Here is a 24,236-nt window from a genome sequence, read left to right on the forward strand (position 1 = left end):
TCTTCTTATAGTAATTTCATAATATAAAAATTTTATTTCATCTTGGTTTGCTTTGTTTCTTTCTCCTTTCTATTATGATTTTTATTTTAAGAATCATTATAACTTCTAGATGTGTCTACATTAACTATCCAGATATCTGTGATACAAAACATAAGGGCAATTAAAAAGTAAATGGATTTTTCCCCTTTTCAGAACATATCTAACATCTTTTAATAGCAATATTGCACGCTTATGTAATCTTTAAGAATTACAGGAAATACACAGCTACATAGAGAGGATGAGAAACTTACTGTTTGGTGATGAAATTTCTACATCTGGGTAACATACTTGTGGCTAGTCAGATGTTCGGCAGATATTATGGGTATCTAGCAAATAAAAAATCATTTTTAATGAATGACCCATGCAAGCCAGCCAACAACCAAGCAAGATAACTATCGCATCATTATTAAGTTGTAAGAAAAGTGAAGTTCAGCTGTGAGGTGATAGTTCTCAATCAATAGAACCATAAGGTAACGTCATGAATGCCAAAGTAGCAACTTCATTTTTCCTTGGTTTAACAAATCATTGTGTTAAGTAAGTACTACTCCACAAATGTAGATAAGTGTTACCAGTCGTTTAGAAGTAAAAGAAGTTAAATTACAAAAGTTCATGCAGTGCAGTCCCTTTTTGTTGGCCTATACACATCTGAGATTTCCTTGACTTGGAAAACAATGAGGAAGAAGAATGTTTTGCTTAAATTGTGCATCCAATTTCAGACATTCTCTCTCTGAACATGTCTGCAAATGTTGCAAAACTGGACCCCCAAAATGCAGCCATGAGTTGTAATAGAGCCGCAGAAAGCATGGCCACTCAAGGCTCTAGACAATTTGCAAGTGGAACTTTCCAAAAAAATTACTTTTATATCTTAATTGCATGTTTAGTCCCATTTCAAACAGAACAATAGTAGAGGAAGTGAGATACGATGCAGTAAAAAATAGATGTGAAAGTAGCTAGCTTCCACTATTCAAAAGAGCGGTGAACTTTCAATTTGTAGTTTTAACTTCGTCTAGAGCAAAACTTGGAGGAGTTAAACTGAGGAAGGCAGCATAGCCTACTGGAAACGGTCCTGGAGAACTCATGACACCTCCTCTTGGCTTTTCAATGTGTCATCTAGAGGTCCCGTCCTTTCATCTTTCCTAGTCTAAATTTTCTCATCAGTGAAAATAGAGAAAATTATCCTTGGCCTGCAGATCCCATAGGATGGCTGAGAGGACAAAAAGGAGGTGAGAGATGTGAAAGCATTTTCCCAAATGCAAAGGCAAGGGGGCCATTAAGTGTCACTGTCTATCCTGCTGGGGCAACTGGTTTGATTTCTCCTTGGATGTTCCTCCTTCAAATGACATCTTGACACAATATCACAACATTGGCAGGTAGCACTAAATGGGCTCCAAACAAAACGAAGCTTCTCATACCATTTTCCCTGCTGTTGCAGGACAGGATGTTGTACCCAACCGTGTAGGAGCATCAAGAATGGGACTGCAGAAACATACCAGGGACCTTCAGTACCCTCAATACCGAGGAAGGGCCAGAGAGAACTTTCTCCATGCATGCAGGTTACATGTGGTGGCAATGGCTATTCCCCAGCATTGCTGACATACTGTAAGCATATACATCACTATGTATATGTAGATATAATATATATGGGCATATATATGTATATCTAACTTTTCATTTTTTGGTCTCAATATTTTACCATGTTATGAGGAGCCCAAGAAAGTTATGCGTGAAATGGTCATAGCAAAATGCAAAAAATTGAAGTGTTCCTAGAGCCCAGATGGTGAAGGGAATGTGGAAATTTGTTTTGCCGTGGTTCTGCTTACACCAGCAATTCTGTGGTCATACATGGCACATGGGACAAAGAAGTTTCGATTCATTGATCTTTACAGTAAACAAGCCACTTTAGATGCATTAAGAAATGTCTTCTAGAGACTGCTTCCTGAAATGCCACATATGCTCCAGCTAGCGTTCTTGTAAATGAGTCTAACGGGTTCGTGGAACTGGGGATGAGGGGAAGGTATTGTGACAAGATTTCATTAAAAAAGAAAAGTAAATGGTTTTTTTGCTAAGAACTCTTTAAAGTTTGTCTGACAGAGTTTTGAAAAAAAGACAAAAATGACTTTATTATTATCTTAGCATTATTTGTTGAGGGTAGATTGATTTATAACTGAGAAATTTGGAGTCCGGGGCAAGTTCTACAAATTATTCCTGGATCGGGAAGCCTAAAGTGAATCTTCCACTGAGGTTGAGGGGAAGATGGTTTTGGGTGATGGGGAAAGGAATTGACCTGAGCTCATCATCTGGTAGCTTCTTCAATTACTAAATTAGTCATGCTAAGTACAAAACACTGCTGCTTTTATACAGCAAGTTTAGTCAGCACCTAGTAAATTCAATGCCCTCTGGCAAAACCCTCTTACTCCACCCTAGTTACAGTTTGAAAGTACACTGTGTACTGAAAAATCCAGCGCAAACTCCTACCAATAACTCCACATTCTTTTGACCTTCACATGGCCTTCCCTTCTCTCTACGGTTTTTGCATCCCATGGAATTGTAGCTCTCTCTCATCAAGTACTTTATCTGCACCTGCCTTAAAACTCAAGAGGTCTCCAATGGTGTATGACTGTAAATTTTGTCTAAAGGACACTCTTCCTACAGAACTTTTCTTTCATAAGGAGTAACCAAGAAGATATTTTATTTTGTAACTTCAAAGCTAAATAATGCAATTAATGACTCTTTTCACCTAGAATGTTCTGTTCTTTTCTTAGCTGCTCCATCATGAAGCACCAATTCTGGACACGGGAACTTTCTATTTCAAAGGGCTGGTCATAGATCTCATCCCATAACTCCATAAATCTCTATGATTAATAGCAGATGAGAAACCAGTGAACATACCAATTGTGGCATAACATTCTGATGCCCTTTAAGGACTATTTAAGGTAAGATTCTTCCCTCTGAATCCCTGGAGATTCCACAAATCTCTTCAGAGATGCTATATGAAACCTGAGCATTTCCTTTCAACAGGCAGCCTTTCAATGTATCTATTGAACCCAATGGGGTCATTTTTAAAGAACTCAGTTTACAAGTGTGGTCATTTGTGGCATAAAGAATGGATGTCAGTATTTCTCTCTTTCCGCACTGTTTCTTTGAAGAATAGTGCGGGTGTGAACTGAAAGATACCCTGCACCAAATGAGTTTTTCCTCATGTGCAGTTGGAGGAATACCATCTGAGCCCTTCTTCCGGTGCTCGGAATCTCTGCACAAAATGTTCAGACCAAGTCAGAAATGCGAGTGTAAATCCAATTTCCTTTCCGAATGTTGCTGCAATACCCTTGGAGCACCGAGCCAAGGCACAAAAGCATTCTGCCACTCATCAGAGAAAGAAGGTATAGGCCAACAAGAGGAATATTTGAGACCCCCATGCTTATTAAAAGCACCACCCCCAGCCCTCACGGACGTATGGCTCCTCAATGGGAGCGCAACGTGCACAAGGGTTGCTGGACTGAGCCCCATTAGAGTTGTGGGTTTTGGTTTTTATTTTTTTTAAAGAAACAAAGCTGTAAATTAGCAAACCTGGTTGGCTGTGGCTGATGCAGCGAAGGGAACACTTGTGGCGGATGTTGTTGTAGCGGACACAGTGGCTGGCGTAGCACCGTGCACCATGGGAACTTTCGGAGGGAAAATCATATAAGCAAACATACAGAAGAGTGTAGCAGCATGGAAACCATGATAACATGGGGAGGACCATCGGGCAGGGCATTTACCACAGCAGTAAGCCACGTGACGAGGCGTCGTCACCAGCAATGACATGCAATCACAGTGCAAAGCAGGACAACATTCCGGGGAGGAGGATGACAGGAGGAAGGGGCAAGGGGAGGGAAAAATGAAAGAGAAAAAAAGGGGAAAAAAAGCTTGTTACCATCAAATCAGGAAAACAACACAAACAGCTTTACTTGGCTAAGTCAACTTAAGAAACTTAAAATGAGCTCACATTTAGACATTCAAAATCTCAGTGAAAACACAGGTGTTTACTAAAGCATGTAAACTCTATTTGAATAAAAGTCTATTACCATATTAACTACTATAATGATAACACAATATATTACTTTTATGAGATAGATTTTTTAAAAATACCAGAACCCACAGTCCAATCAAAATCCACCAAAAAGATGACCAGAAAAACCACTATCGTGTGTAAAGGAAAACACCGATTACTGGATTTACTTGATCTATGTCAATTAAAGAGATGAACTGCATTTAATTGACAGGCATTTGTCAGTACAGGGGGAACTGATCTGCCCAAGAGCCACACGTGTTAAACTAGCAGTGGATTTTGAGGGGCTGTGGGGTATACCACCAGTTGAAGATAATCAAGAAATGAAGCTGGCACCTACCAACACTTGTAGCGGGTGTCATGCACAAGATTGAGCCTGCCCATCATGCATTGCAACAGGAAGGTGGATTTGAAAAGGGAAAAGAATTAAAACAACCCATCACACGTGTAATTAGGAAATTCTTTTGAACAAAGAAGAAACAAAAATGTTATTATGGGAACAGTGGCATGTAACCATCAGCACAATCCAATCATACAATGGCCCAGTGAGTGATATGTTAGCCCTGGTCCCAAGGGAAGATTAAAAGCCAACGTAAGAAGGGGCTGGTCCACTTCTGCTTCTCCTTACTGCTGTCTAGCATCGCTTCATAACTAAACATTATGGGAGTGGGGGAACCAAACATTTCTAGGCTACTGTCCAAAGAATGGTATTCTAATGGCTCACTTTCCTGGATCTGGGTGTACAGTAATAATGCATTAACTCTTTCTTTGGATTGGCTTAAATTAAATAATTCAAGATGTAATTTTCTCACAAAACATTAAAGAGTACCATAGACAAAATCGAGTTAACAACATAGTGAGATCAACGAAGCAGAAGTAAGGGGATTCCAATATGCTTACTTCCTTGTCCTTGGTCCTTAGGGCCTGGCATGATAGAGACACATCACCTGGGTATGGGGCTGTGCAGGGAGTGGGGTTAGTTGGTGGTGGTGGAGGTGAATGCAACCATTTTCTACACTTGTGAACTAAGATATGAAGACAACATGCAGTATAAACTGAGCAAAAAGTCGAAAACACGTCTGAATTTCCTCAGATGAAGAATTTAAAGACAACAGGATAATAAAAAGAAGTTTGGTCTTACACAGACCCAACCTCTTGTACTAGGGCTTACATTACCAGGAGAGCACTGACACATCCATGGCAGGCATATCAATGTGGACATTTTGCTGAGTTTATGATACTTTAAAAAGTGACTGGACTTCAATGCAAGCCTTACGATGCATGCTTTGGGGAAAACAAGTAAGGTTAAGCAGTGAGCAGATAAGGCCTCACCATTATTACTCACAAATCCTTCCACCAGCATATGTCAAAAGAAATAGGATAAATACCAAGCAGCCCTCTTTTTTTTTCCCTTGACACATGAGCAATGAAAATCTAATTCACTTTTTAAAAACCCTCCAGGAATAGGCATTTTCCCATATGCAAAATGACTTTTGTTAAGACAGAGACCTTTTAAGTAGCTGGATATAAAAAGATAAAATGATGCTATTTTTCAACCCTGAAATGTGGCATCTTGCATCTTATATACGACCTGCTCATGGCACCTGGGATCAATTTTCCTTCCAAAAGCATCTGCTAGTGGAATCTTTCCAGAAGCAGCCCTTCAGAACAATATCGTAAATGAGAACACCAAATGAGCGTGGCCATAGTGAGAAGGGCAGCAGGGAGGCTGTTGTCACAGTTAAGGGAGAATACTCAAAGAAAGCTCATACTGACATGCTGACTGCTGCTGTGTAATGGTTTGGGAGGCAGAAGCATTTTTCCCATAGAAGCAGTTTCATACGAGGTGGTTATGTTCCTAGGCAAGCTCAAAAAAAAGTTTAACTCATATTGCACCTGAATTAGAATGGTAGTGATAATAAATAGTTATCTATAAAACTTAAGGCAGTATAGAAATATGAGTTATTATTGTTTATTACTATTATGGCCATTATCTCATTGGTATACTGCTTTATGGTTACAAAACAATTTTCTCTGTGATATAGCCCGATAAATTGGTCTGAGCAAGGATTATGAGCCTCATTTTATAAATACATAAAACAGGGCTGAGAAAGAGCCACAAGGTCACACACATTGCAAGGGATGGAGCCCTGTCCAGGGACTGGACTCTATGCCTCCAAGTCCAATGCTCACCTTGTTGCTTTAAGAAAGCTAGAGCACTGAAAATACTCTAGAATGCTGGGAATCAAAGTGGCCAGTGGGGAACAGTATTAGATTTAGAACCTGGAGACTTGGGTTCAAATTTCTACCTTGCTACTCACTCTCTTTACGACTATAAGTAATCTAGTTAATCTCTCTGGGCCTCTATTTTCACATCTGTAAAAAGGAGTGATTTGGAGTCTATCATCTCTAAGGGTCCTTCCAGCTTGAAGTCTATCATCATCTAAGAGCAGAAATCTGTGAATCAGCATGTATAGGAAGGTTTTTATGAGAAAACGCATTCTGAGTTCCAGGAACGTGCATCATTTCTCCCTGCCTCCCATGTCTCATCTGCTCTTTTCCCTTCAGAGGGACACATGCATGGTTAAGAAGACCATACCCGATAAGGGAGTAAGTCAGTGAAAAAATGGAGATGTGCACAGGATTTTCATTGGTGGTTCATAAAATGGGCCAATGGGATATCAGGAAAGCCAGGAGTGCTGGTCGTGTATCAAGGGAAAGATTTTCCAAGGTAGAATAAGATGCCACTGTAGGCTATGATTGGGGGTGTCTGGGGGTTATGCCCCATTATTCTGGTTTGCAGTGCTTCAGAGACACTGTCTTTTCAGAAGAAAACAGATACAGAAGTGATTTATACTAGTAATAATGTGGAAGCTAATGCAAGACAAAACCATGAGCTAAATTTAAGGCTGTGGGGCAGGGAGCGGAAATTCATTAGTTCTTCTAATTACTCTGACGGAGGCGGGAAAGCAAATGGATATGGAGAAGGGGTATTTACTGGTAAGAGCAGCTTAAAGGTTGTGGAGTATTAGATATTTTTCATTATTCCGCGTCTATTTCCATGTTATAACTCATCTACCGCATTACGTCATTCCATGCACAATTAAAAAACAGTTAGCTTTGCGACCGCTTTCTAATACGGAACTGTAAAGCTTTTCATTTTGAAGATTACAATGTGTGTAGACACTTTGGGGAGGGATCAGCCACAGATGAACGTAAGGCAGCAAGGAGGATACTTGCTAGAGGCAATAATTCACCAAGAAGAAAAACCTGATACTGGAGGAGCCATTTGCGCATAAAACAAGCCCCTGTGAAAGACCCTTAATATACCTCTTTACTTCCAGTGGATGGTTTGTTAACAAGGAGGGATAAATAGCACACTGGCTGCTTAAACGCTCTCCCTCACTCTCCAGCCTAAGGCAAAACTGCCCTTCCAAGACCATTTTCCCTTCAATTAAGTAGCCAAATTGAGAATTTATGAGAGAATGTCTCTTTTAAAACCAATTTTTTGTTCTGATGGAAGGACAGGGCCTGGACTTGTCATTTGGCTTGTACAGCAAGCTCCCAGGTAAAGAACCTCCCTCCACAAGGGGACCCTTCTCTGCAATTTAGAGTCTTAGAGGTTTTCCTAGAGGGGTCCTGGCTACAGTAACCCAGACATCCACTATGCTAAGCTACCTCCCTCTGATTTTCTAAACTGTTTCCTGATTGTGCATTGGCAAGGAAAGGGGAAAATAATTTGTAGGATGGTACTTTTCAAAATGGAGGCATCTATAATGTTTATTTATTTAGGGGCAGCTTGGTAGCACAGTGGCTAGAGCTGTGGGCCTGGAGTCAGGAAGACCCAAAATCAAATCCGGCCTCAGACACTTATTAGATGTGTGACCTTGGGCAAGGCATGTAATCCCTGTTTGCCTTGGTTTTCTAATCTATAAAATGGGGTTGATAAAATCCTACCTTCTGCTATGAGATAATAATCATAAAGCACATAGCAGAGTGCCTGGCACAAAGGGAACTCTATGTAAATGGTAGCTATTGTTAGTTTAAATATAGAGATGGATAGATGGATGGATGTATATGCATATGTGTATTTATGTGCATATATTCATGTGCATATCTGAATATATATATGTATATGCAAATATGTGTGTCGTATGTGTGATATACATCTGTACAGGTTGTCCCAAAAGTCTTAGGACAGTTGTAACCTTCAAAAGCTTAAAAATGACCTAAGACCTTTGGAACACACACACACACACACACACACACACACACGCACACGCACACATATACACACTTCTAATGAAAGGGAAAAACAAGGGAACAAGGAAGAAATTTTATGTTTCAGATACAAATGTACCAGCAATCTGTGATTTCACAGGTGAGATGCAGATGACAATCCCTCATGTGTAAAAGTCAGTTGTTTTTATGCGCTGATGTTGCTGAAAAAATTCATCCCCCACTGGGCAACATTTTAGTGATGAGAGTCTCATACCCGAGGGAGGCTAGTGTTCCAGCCAAAGGCAGCAACCTCATTAGGGCCATACACACAGCCTGTTGAACTTGATAGGACCTGCCAGAACTTGGGTCCCACTGCCCTCATCTTGGAGTGTCCAGGGCCTCGAGTGCCCCCCTTAGGGTATACAGAAATACGTAGGACATCCACGGCAAATGGACAGCTGAATTCTTTACCATAATGAAGTTTCAAATGTACTCAAATTTTGAATCCTTTACTGACCCAGTGTCCAAACTACAGTGTTTTCCCACCCAGTTTCAGAACTAGAAAACTTTAATTGTACTAAAGAATTGAGATAAACCAACTAAACAACATTAATTTGCTTACATAGCCATCCCCTATTTAAGCCTGGAGGACATGAATTAGAATCCTCTTTCACAAATATGTCAATTAACCTGCAATTTTGACATTGGGCAGTACCAGTAGATATACATACATACATATATATATATATATGTATACACACATGTACATGTATACACATATATATGTATATATATACATATATATATATATATATATATATATATATATATATATTTTTTTTTTTTTTTTTAAGTTGGATCCATGATTCCTTTGGTATAGAAAGCTTCCAGTGAGGAAACTCCCTCCATCAATGCAGACTGGCACTTGCTCTAAATAGTGTTGCTTGGGGGCACTGAGAAGGTACATGACTTTACCAAGGTCACACAGCCAGTATGTGCTGCAGTAGGCCCTTCTATCCAGTTTTTCCACACTGTTATGATGGGTCCTCTAACTACTATTTCTTTCTTGTAGCTATAATAAACCCATGTTCATTTTAGGAATTCTCCAAGATCACAAATGATAATGTTACAGAACTAAATTAATAAGTATTTTTCTGAAAAATATTCAGTGGAATCATGGTAGGAAAACAAATTCATTTTCAAATGTTCATTTATAGTTTCAGCTACTTTAATGGGGGAAAAATGGAACCATGTTTGAGTTTTAACCACTGAAGGAAATTGACAGAGGGTTTATGTCTCTAGTTGAGTCTGAAATTAACTGGGATCCTGGCTTTATATATTCATGGGGACAAATAGAGAAAAAGAGCAGTAAGTAACATGTTTATTTAAGGTAATACAGTGATTGGAATCAGTGGACAATCTCTTTGCAGACCTATAGGATAGCTGGTGCCATCTTCTCTCTTCAGTTTTTCTCTACCTACCTTTCAAGGGAGATAAACGAAAACAGAAAAATCAACCCTCTAACAAGGTGCCACTTCATATATTCCTGATGAACAATTATGAAATCGGTAAAGGTCTTGGAGCAAGAAATTATAAAATGAAATAGGTATTCAGACAGTAAGAAGAGAGGAAAAAGAGATGAGAGCTTAATTTAAATGTTCATTTTAAAAAGGACCCATTTCACACAGTCCATAATACATTAAGAAAAATACTAAAGTCCACAGAAATCATCTCACGGGAAGTCAGCATGAGATGCAAAGTCCCTGTTCTCTTACTGAACAATCACAACAAAATTGGACTTCCACATTTGGTTTTGTCTAGTTCTAAAAACCTGGTTGTGAATGTAGATTGCCTGCTTCATCACAGTGTAACCAACTAAGCTACAGAAAGGTCATGGCCACTCTCTGTAGGCAAAGCCCCAGCTCCTTACCTGGTGGGAGAAAGGCTGTATGCTGTTGTAACTGCATGTTGGCAAGAGCCTGCTGGTATTGGAAAATACCAGTGTTAAAGACCGCCGTGGCACCATTGGTTTTTTCAAGAGCAGGCCTCTTTGGTAATGGGGGAAGAACAGCTTGAGGGATTCCCTGTGTGGTGAATGAGTATAAAAAACAAAGACCAGTAAAAAAAAGAAAAGAAAAAGAAAAAAAAATCAGTAGAAGGCTCAAATAGTTAGGGAGTACCATCTTTTTCCATGAGCAAGCAAGCAGCAGAGCAGACTTAACTAACCAAAAAAAAAAAAAAAAGCAAGATAAAAGCTTTAAAGGAAGCATTACTTTAGTCTAAGAAAAAAAAACACACTAGTTAAAGAAAACACGTTGGAGCCATATGTTATTATGAACTAAAGTGCTTCAGTTACACAATGCTTCGGGCTTACAGTAGGAAGCCATTATTTTGGAAAAAGGACGAGGTGTGCTGCTAGCTCCATGAGCGGGTTAATCGTCATCTTACTGATAGAGTGACTGCGGCAGGGAAGCTCCATATTACTCTGCTCCCACCTGCCCCGGCCCGCCCCCCATCTAACTCAACATGCAGATGGTACCAAGGGCATGCAGGTACCTCACCCCTGAGCTACCTAAGGCCAAACTAGAGAAGAACCTCCCTGAAGCCATGCCAACCAAACCGATCGATCCATAGTCAGTCATAGATAGAACTGTAACGTCCTCTACGTACTTTATCAAAACATCTTACAATGCAGTTAAACTGAATGTGGGCCAACGGACTTTAAGAATCTTTGGTTGGTTGGTTGGTGGACATACATAGATTTACTTTGTAGCATTCCCCACTAATCATATCAGGAAACCACACTCAGTTTTCCATTGTATTTTAAAACTTTACAACAGAATAAAAAAAAAGAAATATTTATTTTTTTAAATAATTAAAAAAAACTCATATCTACAATAAAGCTACATGCCAAGCTAAAAGGTGAAAGGTCATAGTACCAGGTCAAAGGTTGCCTCGAGGGGTCGCTTCAGTGATTTGACAGCCGACTGAGTCTTAATTAGCAGGCAGCGAGCACATGATGGCAATGGGCCAGTGGGGTTCAAGCGCATTAACATAAACAGCAAGCAGAGGTGCATCATGGGGGCAGCAGTGCATTTTTGGGTAGGTGAGAAAAAAACAAATAAAAAAACAAATCATCGGAATGCCATATACAACGAATAACAAGACTAAGCATGCACAATAAAGGCACTACTAAGTTGTTATTGTGAGGATACAACCTCTATGTAGTTAATTACAAACAAGATATTCTAACGGGAAAAAAAGAGTGAAGGAAGAAATAGGAAAAGAGTCTAACTTCTGCATTTTTTTCTCTCGAGTATCCATTAAGAAACACAAAAAAGAACTCTCATATTTTACTGGGCTACAGATATCACACAACAATATTTAATAAGAACATTTTAATGATCAAATTAGATATTTATGTAAAAAAGACAACATTAACAACAGCTAAACAAGGAACAGAGAATGAACCTATGAAAATCAGCTATTAGATCACATTTATAATGTACCTTAAGAATACATTTTCTTTTCATCATTAACCTGAAAGGCTCCTTCAGAAGTACTGTGGTCCTTCTACTCTAGAAAATGATAGGTGTGTGCTTCTCCAGCTTGAAGTTATTCTTAGGTCATAATGTTATTCAAGACAATCAAAATAGTAAGTTATTTTTTAAATGTCCTACTTAATGTTTGAGACTATTTGCTTGATTCTGTTCTCCTAAAGTGTTCCAGACTGCATAATTGTTACAAAGTGAGGCAGAAGAAGGAAGAATCTCTGGTGTGTACAAAAAGTGTATACACCAAGGGAAAAAGAATGATTGATTAGAATGGGTGCAGAAATGCTGGTGATATGGTTAAATTTTGAAATAAACATGCTGCTTCTTACACTCCACAACTTTCAGGAACAGAGTTGTAACTAGGAAGGTTTGTGCCTGGAGGAAGTGCCAAGAACCAAGGCCAATTCAATGTGCATTTATCCTCAGTTAGGGTAGAAGGAAGAGTAGGGTAGGATGAGGAAGGAATTCACCTCAAACCAACCTTTGGTCTTCCTCTTTTGGCTAATTATTCTTGCTCATTAGGTACTCTATTGTTGCTATCTTCCTGAAGCACAGCAAGCGGTGCTCAAGACCTCAAAATTCATTATGCTAGCAGAACTCTGATGGTCACATCTTTAGTTACAACTCTGATTCAGAATAGTGGAGAGTAAGTTAGGTAAAGGATTTTTTTTAAATCAATTTGAAACTGTTTAAGAGCTTCTCTGAAAACATTGGGATACACCTGGACAACCTTATTTCCAGCAAAAAAGGTTTTCAATATAACAGAAAACAATCAAAATTAATAAACAAATAGCATATTTTGTTTCCTTTTTCAAATTTTCTTTGAAAAGAGAAGCTGCTTCTCTGACTTACCATAGCAGCTGCGGTGGCTGCAGCCTGGGCAGCTGCAGCCTGGTTGACCTGGTATTGGGCAGCCTTGATCTTGGCTTGTAGATGGGCAGGAGGGTGAAAATATTTGCACTTTTCCCGAGAGCATCTCCCTTTAATGTAATCCATGCACACGGTGACAGTGTTGTCATTGGTATCAATCATAGCACTGTCAGCTGGATGAGCAAATCGGCAGTCATTTTCTCCTCGGTTACAATTGCCTCGTTGATACTCTCGACACACCTGTAGGGTAATGGAGGGAAAGACAATTAGGAAAGTCTTGCCAAACAGAATCTTTCTCAGCTTGGGATTAACTTTGAAAAAAAGGAATACAGAAAAAACAGAAAGATTCATAGTTTGAATATTAGAGTATTTTATAAATGAAGTACCTGAGTAATTTGCAAATAAAACCTCAGAAACAGAAATATATAACTTAATTGCTACTTAGTACTACAAATAGTATCCATCTTGAAAATGTATCCTTTAAAAAGAGAATACGGAGCTATGCAGCATACCTTCTTTCAAATAATCAAAGATTTATTAAGCAAATTTGATAATACACAATACCAAGGATACGTCAATCAGCATTTAAGTGCTTATTATGTGCCAAGCATTGTACTAATCACAGAGAATGCAAAGAAGGCAAAGACACTGTCCCTGCCCTCAATAAGTTTACATGCAAATGGTCCACAAAACATGTAAATAACTATGTACATACAAGGAGATTTGGGGGAACTCAGGCAGCAAGCTGAGATTAGCAATAGGTATACATCATCTAGGAAAGCCTGGAGAGATCCATCAGCAGGAGGGCTGCAGGCTGGTGCATTTTCCATCACAGCCACTGTGGGATAGCACCTGCTAGGTTACAGAGGGCTTGTAATCTGTGTCAGTGGAAGCAGGAGGGCCCGATTGACAAAATTACGGATCCCTGAAGCATGGAAGAGGAAATGATCAAGCTGAAAATGCAAATAAGTTCTATCCCATTGGTTAATTTCCACCAGACTGAGATGTGGACGGAATGACTAAGATTAATTAATTAACAATTGATGAATTTTCATTGTTGCTATATGTTATTTGCCCATGCATTATTACAATCCCCTGCTCTTGTATCTAAACATGTCTTATATTCAAGGCTTCCATGATATTTATTTCTAAAATTTAGCATTTTGAAATTGGTTAAAATTCACCTTAGCGACTGGGTCACCATTCAACACACAGACTTTTATCCCTCTATGTATCCCCCATGCCCAGCACAGTGCCTGGCTCCCATCAGGTACTTATTTACTAAATGCTTCTTAGATTTCACTAAATTCAACCATGTTGTTCCCCACCCCACTACTTAATAAATTCCAATGGATTAAATATAAAATCCTTCATAACCTGCCCCTCCCCTTTCTAGTCTTCTAACACCTTACACTCTCCTCCCCACCCATCTACTCCTTGAAGCAGTGACCCAGCCTCTTCTCAGCAACCTGAACAAGACATTTCATCTCCTAACTCCACCATCATCCCTTTCCTGCAACATTTTCTCTCCTGGCTTCCCTGGATTTCATCAAGTGCTAGCTAAAATCCCAGCTTCTACCAGAAGTCTTTTATCACCACCCTTAATTCCAGTGCCTTCCTTCTGTTGGTTATTTGTGCTGTCTCCATCTTGTGGACCGTGAGCTCTTTGAGAATAGGGTCTGTCTTGCTCGCTTGTATTTGTATCTAGAACCTTAGTGTGGAGGCTAGCACATAGTAGGCACCTAATGAATGCCTATTGACTGACTTGACCAGGAAGGTGCTGATGGACTGACTCATCAAAGGCACTGCTACTTACTGAGCTCTTCCAATCTTTCTCCACAAGAGGGCCTCCGAAACACATAATCTCCTTACAACCCTTTTTCCACAGGAATCCAAGGAAACATTTTCACTTTTGGACTTCCTTTTCATATTCTGGGCAAATACAGACCCTGCGTTCTTTATTCTTCTAATTAACATACAAAGAAGAATTTAAAGCTTGTAATGACTTAAAAAGTCAAAGTATTTTCTGATTCACACATGCCGAGTAATTAAATTGGAAATCTATGTGTATTTCCAAGTGTTCTGACCCTGTGATTATGATTAAAAGCTGCATGCCACTGATTAAGAAAAGGCACCAAAAGGTGGCACACAACACTGTGTGCTTCCTTCCATTATTAATCCCAAAACGGCCACTCTACTCCCTCTTATTCAAGAACTGCTCATTTGTTCGTCAGCTGCTTGGAACCTGGAAGGCATTTTGCTAAGGAGCAATGTCTTTGAGAGTAGGAATTGTTTCCCTGTGTGAATCCCCATAGTTGGTACAATGCTGGGTACATGGGATACGCTAAATAATGCTGCTTGGTTGGCTGATTGGCCAGAGGAAGGTTTCCCAGTACTGATGTTTAAGCCCTCACATAGGGCATAACTGTGAGTACCAAAAACATCTCTTTCCCTGGGCCAATGGAATAGCCAGATGGAATAGCCAGGCCCTCCTTCCTCTTCTCCCTAACTTGCTTAGAGGTAGGAAAGTGCCCTTCAAGGGTAGAGCCTGGGCTGGGACGGGGTCTGGGAATCAATCAAACATTCAATCAAAAAGCAAGCATTTATTGTGAGGTGAAGATTTTGGTGACGAGGGAGGTGAGGGGTGGGAGAAGGGATTCATTCCTAGAGGTTTGCAATAAAGATCTTCGGAGAGAGATTAAGGCCTCCACCCAGGGAAACCTTTGGGGATTAGTTCCAGGGATCCTTCTCAGTCCTGGCCAGTTCCCCAAGGATCTTCTTTTCTTCTTTGGGGGTCTAGGGCCCACTTTTTCATGTCCCACTGCCACTTCTGTGTTCCAGCAAGGGTTTCTCCTTCTTCATTGTCCCACTAAGGTACAGAACAAGTCTAGTGCATAACTCTACAGTTTCTACATGATTTTTACTGTTAAGGGGACAAAGAAAGGGAATAACAAGGTAACCCCAATGCTTTTTCACTCATCCCATGGAAAGACAAAGTCACACAAAGCATACTAACAGTGAGTACTTTGTACATAAGGGAGGGCAGAAAGATTCATAGGAAATCCAAAGCTAGACTCAAGTTGTCCCAGACATTTCAGCATTGCCAAGTAGTAGAATGGGTCTCTGGGGGTGAAGAGTAGGCCAGGGCTTCTGGGGTAGGAGAGGCAAGGTGAGGAGATGGGGGCACTGCCCATAAAGACCCCTCTAGGGGAGGAAGAATAAGTTAAAAGGTGCTGGGGGGTGGGGGGAAGGAGACCTGTAGCCTTACTCCAAAGCCCTTCCCTGAAGGGGGTTGAGTGAGGGTAGAGAGAAGAAAGCAAGAAAGGAAAATCTGGCTTGGCAATGATTTGAGCAAAAACGAAGATGAGGACGGAAAGGTGATCTGTTGACAGAGACACTGTAGAGAAGAAGGCAAAGGTAACCGGCAGTAAAGGGACCAGAGTGCTATCAAAAGCACTGTGAAAATGAATGATTGACCTCTCTTTGGCCTGGACAAAATTCAGTGAAATGACCACTGAGGAACTGCACAGTCAAGAACCCAGAATAAGCCTGTTCAGTTGGATTATGGCCCAACTTATTGGAATAAATTTGGGCTAATGGTACAAGAGAATGACCCTTGGGACTTAGGTCAGAGAACCTGGGATCACATCCCAACCATGCCAATGTACTATCTGTGAGATCTTACCCAAGACAATTAACCCATGGCCCCAGGCCTCCGTCTTCTCATCTGTAAGATGGGCTCTGAGGTCCCTTCTAGCTTGGCTTCTCTAATCAGACCATTTCAAAAGAATCCAAATCAAACATGTGACACTCCGTCCCTGCTTTGTTAAGAGTTCTGATGAAGGATTTTTAATAGGCAAAAATAACCTATATTGCAAACGTATTATTATTTTATTCAGCTGAGCCAGGTAGAGCCAGCCACATCTACCATGCAGCTTTCATCTGAAAGAGGGTGACACGATATATGTGATTTGTTATTGGTATTGTTAGCTCTTCAGAGATGAATGGTTTCAGGCATCTCCTAATTTGCTCACGAAGGAATTGATGGCAAGTGAATTATTACTCTGTCCTGGTAACTGGTCTTACCCAGGTAAGACCAGCAAAAAAGATAAACTAAAGTCTGACACTCTTTTTGTAAGAACCTTTACATGACTTCAGAATCCTTAAATTAAATTATTTGTTCTTTAGTTGTCTCAGTCGGGTCCAACTCTTTGTGACCCTATTTGGGGTTTCTTAGCAGAGATCCTGGAGTGGTTTGTTATTTACTTCTCCAGCTCATTTTACAGGTGAGGAAACTGAGGGACAAGGGGTTAAATGATTTGCCAAGGGTCACACAGCTAGTAAGTGTCTTGAGACTGTATGTGAACTCAGGAAGATGAATCTTCCTGACTCCAGGCCCAGTGCTCTGTGCGCTATGGCACCACCCATTACCAAATGATTTTAGAATCAGAGACCTAGAGTTGGAAGGAAACTTAGCAGTCCTGTAGTACTACTTCCTTCTTTTTCCAGAGGAAGAAACTGAAGTTCAGAGAAGTTTTAGACTCTCACTGGTTCCATGTAAGGAAGACTATAAATATAGTAAACCATAGTAATAATATAAATAATAAAACCATGTGATTACAGCAATAGATTCTGAAAAGGCTTTTGGTAAAATTCAACACTTATTTCCATTAAAAATGTAAATATCAGGGAAAAATGGAAATTAATAGAGTAAACAGCATTCATCTAAATCCAACTCAAACATTATATGAAATCAAGAAAAAATTAGAGGCCTTTTCAATAAGATCAGGGATAAAGCAAGGACACCTTTTATCAACACTACTATTTAACACAGGGTTAGACATGCTAGCTCTAGCTATCAGACAAGAAAAAGAAATTGAGGGAATAAGCACAGGCAAAGAGAAAACCAAATTATTGCTTTTTCAGATGATATGAAGGTTACTCAGTGAACCTTAGCAAATCAACCAAATTAACTAAAATAATAGCTTTAGCAAAGTTGTAGGAGATAAGGCTAAAGATCTCAGAAGAAGTAAATTGTAGGGCCTGGATATGAGGCCAGGGGAGCAGACTCCAAAACAAGTGTTCTTTCCACTGTAGCAGAGTAGAAGATTTCAGCATAATTCTTCCAGTCTATAAATTAGGTTCCAGGGCTTGGTTTTTATGAATTAAGAATTTTCTTGCTTCCCACAAATGCTGATTTTCCTGAATTTATACTCCCAAAGGAATGGCAGTATGTCTTCCTGACACTTTACTTGTAGCAAAAATTTTCTGTATATTGTATTTCTGTCCAGTTTAGTATTGCTCCCTCTCTCACTGCCCATGTATGCCTGGAATGTACTATGTCCTCACCTCCTCCTCTCAGGTTCCCTAATTTGTTTTCTTCAAAGCTAATCTCAAATGCCATTTCCTATAAGAAGCCTGTCCTGACCTGGCCTGGTGTTATTGCCACAGTTATGTTGTAAATAATTTGTGTTTACATACCTGTGCATGGTATTGTTGTGTCTCCCATCCCCTACCACAGAATGGAAACTTGCTGAAGGCAGATACTTTCATTTTTGTCCTGGTCTCCCTAACGTCTACCATTGTAGGCACATGGTACTATCTTAAGAAACGAGTGAGGAATGAATAAATGAATGGATAGATTGATTTAAGTAATATCCCAATGGAAAGTGGTTTTCAATAACTTTCAGCAACATTTAGACGTGTCTGAATATATGTTAATATATCTTATTAAAATGAGAATGACCTTCAAACAGCCCCAAATTCCAATCAATTTCAGCCCTTTCTAAGGCTTTAAGGAATTCCATGTGCTCCTTAGGCCCTACTAAGATGGGAGGTTAGATCAATAAACAGTACTAAAAAAATCATATTATCTTTAAACACCCCAAAATATAAACCTATTTCATCCTTTTCTAAGGCTTTAAGGAACTCAACTCACTCTTTGGACCGTTTTGTCCTCCTCCCTAAATTCCTTGACTATTATTTTTTTTTCTATTCATCTACATTTCCACTTTGATGGACAGTTGGAATAGACAAGCAGCACTAAAAAAACACACCGTGACATGATTAGCCAGACTGAGGACCTACAGGACAGCCCTTAAAAAAAGCCTCTGTTCAAAGAGAAGGACTTCTGGACCACTAAGGCTGGGAAATATGGCTGAGCTTTCCACAACACAAAACCAAGCCCTAGAAGCTTTAGAAGCTCCAACCTCTGGAAGTTACCATGCATACAACATGGGCTCTGACTGCTGAGTCAAAACTCCTGACGCTGTCGCTGTAATAGACTTGCACAAAATCATGAAGAATGTTTCATGTGTAAAAGAAATATCCCCAACATGTTATTAGCAAATTAGAATTTGAGTCATTGTGCAAAGTAGGAGTACTTTCAAGCCTGGATGAAATGAATCCAGCCTCTTTGCTGAAGAGGTACAACATTCTGATCTTTGGGAATGTGGCATGCCCGGCTCTATACTTTAGCTAATTAGAAAGCAGATGTTTAATGATGTATCCAAGCCACTAATGATAAAGTATGAAAAGAATGCCTGTGTTGCATGCCAAGCCAGATTTATGCAAACAAGTTATGCTGAACAGTATGCATTTGTTTTAATTAAATTGAAGTGATCTACCAACAAAACTAATGGGTTCTTTTCACAGTATTAAAATAAATTATATCAAAGTATATAATGACGCTATTTTTAAATTTGTTTACATTTCTGCACAAAAGTTAGGTGAACAATTCAATATTCTACAAAATTGCAAAGGGAGAAAATGCTAATAAAAAGTGGTAGAAAGAGCCCCAGGTCAGAAGCTGGAGGACTTCTGTTTAAGTGTGATGACCTCCAAACAAACAGTAGTTACTTTTATCATTTTAAATTCTCCATATTATGGTAACATGAAACGAACCAAAAAAAAAAAACAACATTGAACTGCCCTGAAAAGTTAACTTCCTGATCAAAGACAGGTTCTAGTCCAGGGTGAAGGGGGTGTGGGAAGATGCAAACTACCTATCAGCAGAGCTACGAATGAGGAGACTGGAAAATGCCTTGGAATCACACTAGAAAAGACATTAAACCACTTGGACCCTTTAAAATCTCAATCCCATTTTTGGGTATGTATCCCAAGGAGCTCAAAAGCAGAAGGAAAAGACCTATCTGTTCATAGTAGCACTTTTTCCCAAACAAAAACCTAGAAATAAAATGGATGCTCATCACAAGGTACTGTCTAAACATATAGTGGTATATAGATGTAAGAGAATAGTATTAGACCACAAGAAATTATGTGTGTGAGCAATTCAGAGAAGCCCTAGAAGACCTGCCTTGACTGACACAAAGTGAAATCACTAGAGCAAAGGGGACAAATTATATAAGGTTCATAATAAGACATTTAAAAAAACACAGTGCCAAAATGAAGCAAAATCCAGATTGATTATGATGATCTGTCTTGGCCTTAACAAACACAAGATGAAACACTTCCTCTCTCTCAGTAGAGGTGGAGGATTACTTATTCAGAATACTGTATCTGCTGCTGGACATGGGATCTGAGTGATGGTCACTTTTACTTAACAGTATAAGCTACAAGGGCAACTAGGTAGTGCCATGGATAGAGGACTGGGGCCGGAGTCAGAAGACATGAGTTCAAATATGGTCTCAGATGCTTACTAGCTGTGTGACCCTGGATAAGTCATTTTACCCTGTTTGCCTCAGTTTCCTCATCTGTAAAATAGAGATAATAACCCCTATTTTATGTATCAAATAAGATAATAATTGTAAATCACTTAGCACAGGTGCCTGGCACACAGTACACCATTAAGAAACAATGTGAAGTAGTCCAGTCCCTTCATTTTACAGATGAAGACGTGAGCTCCCCAAGGGCAGGGGTGATCTAATTCACCCCAAATGTGGCTTTTGTTTCGTCAATCCTCAGTATCTAACACAATGCCTAACACACAGTAGGCACTTCATAAATGCTTACTGACTTAAGTAGAAAACTATGGCATTTCTATCATTTGGTTCCCAATGCTCAATACTCCACTTTCTAACACATCTCTCAAATTAATCACAGAGATTGCAAATGTGGGGGAAATACTGTGTTTCTATCTTAGTAAAGGAGATATGACTACATTTTAAAGATCTATTCTAAAGTCTCACTAAAACAACTGATTTGTTTAATCTTTCGACGGGCCTAGTGATAAAACCAAAAATCTATTTTAAGCTATTCTCCCTAATTTTCTGGAAGGACTAAAAAAGGAGACAGCAAGTAGCCCCAGATCTCCCTCTAGTACAGTCAACATTACAAAAGTCATTTCCCTCAAAATTATTCTAGCCAAAGCTCAATTTCCTCATTTGCAATGTATGGCTAATAATTATATCTACTTCCAGGGTTGTCATGAGGTTCAGATGAGATCATTTACATGTGTAAGGTTCTTTTCAAACTTTAAAGCACTACATGAACATTAGATCTTATTAGTATCATCATTAATTAAATTACAATTGGAATACTTATCTGTATTTAGCAATATCTGCATCTCTAACCCTGCCCCCAACCAAGCTTCAGCCCCTCACCCCCTAATTGTTCAGGCCAGAGCATGCGCAGATGGGATCATTCGATTCTGCTCCCAAAAGGCCTACAGAGCTTCTTTTAGCTGCGCTGATAACGGATGTGGTTTCCTGACTTGTTCTTGTTGTTACTACACATTTGTGAGTCTGGTGGAAGCTAGGACAAAGAGTGTTGAATGGTGGGAGTTATCCAAATAATGTTAGGACAAGCTCAGAGAGCAGAAAAGTCCAGGGGAAGTTCTCTGAAAGAGAAAAATCCATTTGGAAAAATTAATACTGTTGTCCCAAATGTGGCTAAAGTGAATAAGGTATACCCAAGAACCTGAGTTCAAATGTATGGACAACCATCAGGAGCTTCTTCAGAGATAGCAGGGGAAAGACACACACAGAAGTGGCAGTTTAAGTTAATGGCAGGGGAGGGGGCCGCAAAACCAAACTTCAAAGAGGAATGAAACTCCAGAGCCCCCGTAGTGTCACAGGGAGACAAACTACATGTTGGTGTCATATAACATTCATTCATCCTGCTGGAGGGAAAGCTTTGGCTGAGGCTAATTCAGTCCTTTTCCCAAGGACCACCTTGTTCATTTTCCTGTCAACCAATCAGGTCCTAATGATGAAGGACTGACTAATGAAAGGATCTGTGTTAGATGGTGAGTTATAATTATAAAGGTAATCTGTGGTTTCACTGGTATAGCGAACTCCCAATATGGAAATGTCATTTCCCAATATAGGTCGGCCCCTCTCTCCTGTATTGTCTAAGAGCCTAGACCAGTGAGAGGTTGAGCCACCTGCCTGGGGTCACCCAGGTTGTAGGCATCAGAGGTGGGAAATGGACCCAGGTCTTCCAGGCTTCATGGCCAGCTCTCTATTTAATATGCCTAATGACTCTCATTCAGCTGCCAGATGATACAAAAGAGGAACAATTTGTTTGCGCTTAAAAGATTTACTATCCTTCCCTCCAATCATGTTCTAGGAAAGGGCCCTATCCCAATGATTCCAAGTCCTGCCTTTAACCCCCATAAGGAAGGAACATCATCTCAAGTATGTTGTGGCCACATGATGAAACATTTGTGGCTAGGGAGGCAACATGTCCAAGATAAATTTTATTCATGTTTTCAAGTCACAGATAAAAAATATGAAACAATACTGACTTCTGTTTTCAACCATAAATCATGACTTGTGGAGCAAATTTACAACGAGTCATCAGAGATACCAATGGGACCATCTTAAATTCTCAATGTTCTCTGCTCTTCTCATCCATCAAAATAGGGCTCAGAGTCATATAAAATATGGTCACTGCCATTAGGCATTTAAGCAAAGAAGAAATAGCCTTTGCTTCAAAATTGCTGGCGGTCCTCTGTCCATTTATTGGTCTCCGGGTATGTTGTAATCTCCCAGAGACAGTGAGGGCTGCCGGGCTATGCACACACACTCCACCTGCCACTGTGGCATTAGGAATCCAGGTATTAGGAATTCTGAGGAGTCAGAAACAAAAGAAGAAAGGTAAAAAGAGCCCCAGTTAACTGACAATTGCCCTAGGGACAATTTAGGAACTGGTCTGAGTACAAATTGTAGATGTTCAGGAGAAAATTAATTATTCATGTCACAAATATTTATGGGTACAAGGTATGATGATAGTACAGGGTATCATGACAGGTTCTATGAAGGACAGGAAAATGAACACAACATTGTCTTTGATCTCAAGGAACGGAGGCAGCATGGTTCGATGGAAAGAACACTGACTTTTGAAGAAGAGCGTCTGGGTTCAAATGCCACCTCTCAAATTCCTGCCCATGTGACCTCAAGCAAGTCACTGTCCTTCATGAGGACTAAGTTTCCTCATTAGGCTCGATGACCTGTGACCCCCTACAGCCCTAGATCTATGATCCCTTGACTAATGAGAGTTAAACATGCACATAGATACTCTCGAGAAGAAATTCAGATGGCATTTGCCCAATGAATGATGGGGAAGAGAAGAGGCCGTTGTCTCTAGAGCCCATTCCATTCATCACTCAACGAAGAGAGCCCATTGAGAGTTCTCTCACGAGAAGCATAGGGAACTCATTGACCAATTTAGATTTCTGAGGGCAGCAGGCAATAGAGGATCAATGCATATAAGAACAATGTCGATCTTCAACGCATCAGGGACTTCATCACTGCGGAGACTTCCTTCATGGATACATTGCAGTCATTCCTCACCTCCTCACTCTTTGCTATTCTCATCTACCTCTTTCCAGAAATCCTTACAAAAAGGATTCATCCAGTGTGTCAAGGGTATTCCAAGCACATGGTTTACTTAAGTCTGTACCCCTCTATTCTAGGAATTCTAATTTCCTTTGGAAGATCCAGACCAGAATGTTTGCTCCCTATAAACACTCAATAGCTAAGAGACATTGGAAAGACATTGGGATCTTACTGAACCTTGTATGGATCCCCACAGGATGGCTATATATCCACCAAAAGAGCTTTGGCCCCCAACTGCATCACTAAAACAACCTCAGGCTCCCAGAGTCCCCCCCCACAAGTCAGTGGTGCAGGTCCGAAGACACAGAGAAAATACTTCACTCCTGGGTCACCTTGCTCTATTGATTCTGTTAATACTATGATACTGGAAAGGATTAGTGGCTTTCCAAAGCCCTCCTCCAACCTGTAGATTTCTTAAAACAAAATCTGTGCAAGACTTTTAATAAAACTACTGGAATCAATTGGTAACCTTCAATAATATTCAATATTTCAGGAACCTGAATATTTCAGGATTGAACAATCTGAACTTGGTTCTTTGCTCCGTGATGTTTTACTAAGTAGGAAGCAAGAGAAAGGTGCATACAGAGCCATACTTGTGCCAAGCACAGTCAATGTTGATCGCATTTATCTCGTTCCCCTATGAGTCCTTTGGCTTATGAGTGGTTGTTTCCACTATATAATATCTCCTTTCTTACCAATTTATCA

The 24,236-nt window shown here is 39.9% G+C and overlaps 1 protein-coding gene across 23 annotated transcripts in view; it reads right to left on the reverse strand.

Moving 5' to 3' along the window:
• MBNL1 (muscleblind like splicing regulator 1) overlaps nt 1-24,236 on the reverse strand; it is a 257,520-nt gene that overhangs the window by 5,264 nt on the left and 228,020 nt on the right. For 8 of the 23 annotated variants that reach the window (XM_036755173.1, XM_036755159.1, XM_036755156.1 and 5 more), the window contains 6 exons: nt 12,715-12,972; nt 11,248-11,301; nt 10,239-10,392; nt 4,428-4,463; nt 3,607-3,701; nt 291-365 (listed from right to left, as the gene is read on the reverse strand). In XM_036755173.1, the coding sequence (XP_036611068.1) occupies nt 309-365; nt 3,607-3,701; nt 4,428-4,463; nt 10,239-10,392; nt 11,248-11,301; nt 12,715-12,972 (654 nt within the window). In that variant the 3' untranslated portion in view covers nt 291-308. The remainder of the gene's footprint in view (nt 1-290; nt 366-3,606; nt 3,702-4,427; nt 4,464-10,238; nt 10,393-11,247; nt 11,302-12,714; nt 12,973-24,236) is intronic. The other 15 variants (XM_036755176.1, XM_036755165.1, XM_036755164.1 and 12 more) reach the window with 5 other exon arrangements.

Source organism: Trichosurus vulpecula, chromosome 4, assembly GCF_011100635.1.
Source record: "Trichosurus vulpecula isolate mTriVul1 chromosome 4, mTriVul1.pri, whole genome shotgun sequence".
NCBI lineage: Eukaryota > Metazoa > Chordata > Mammalia > Diprotodontia > Phalangeridae > Trichosurus > Trichosurus vulpecula.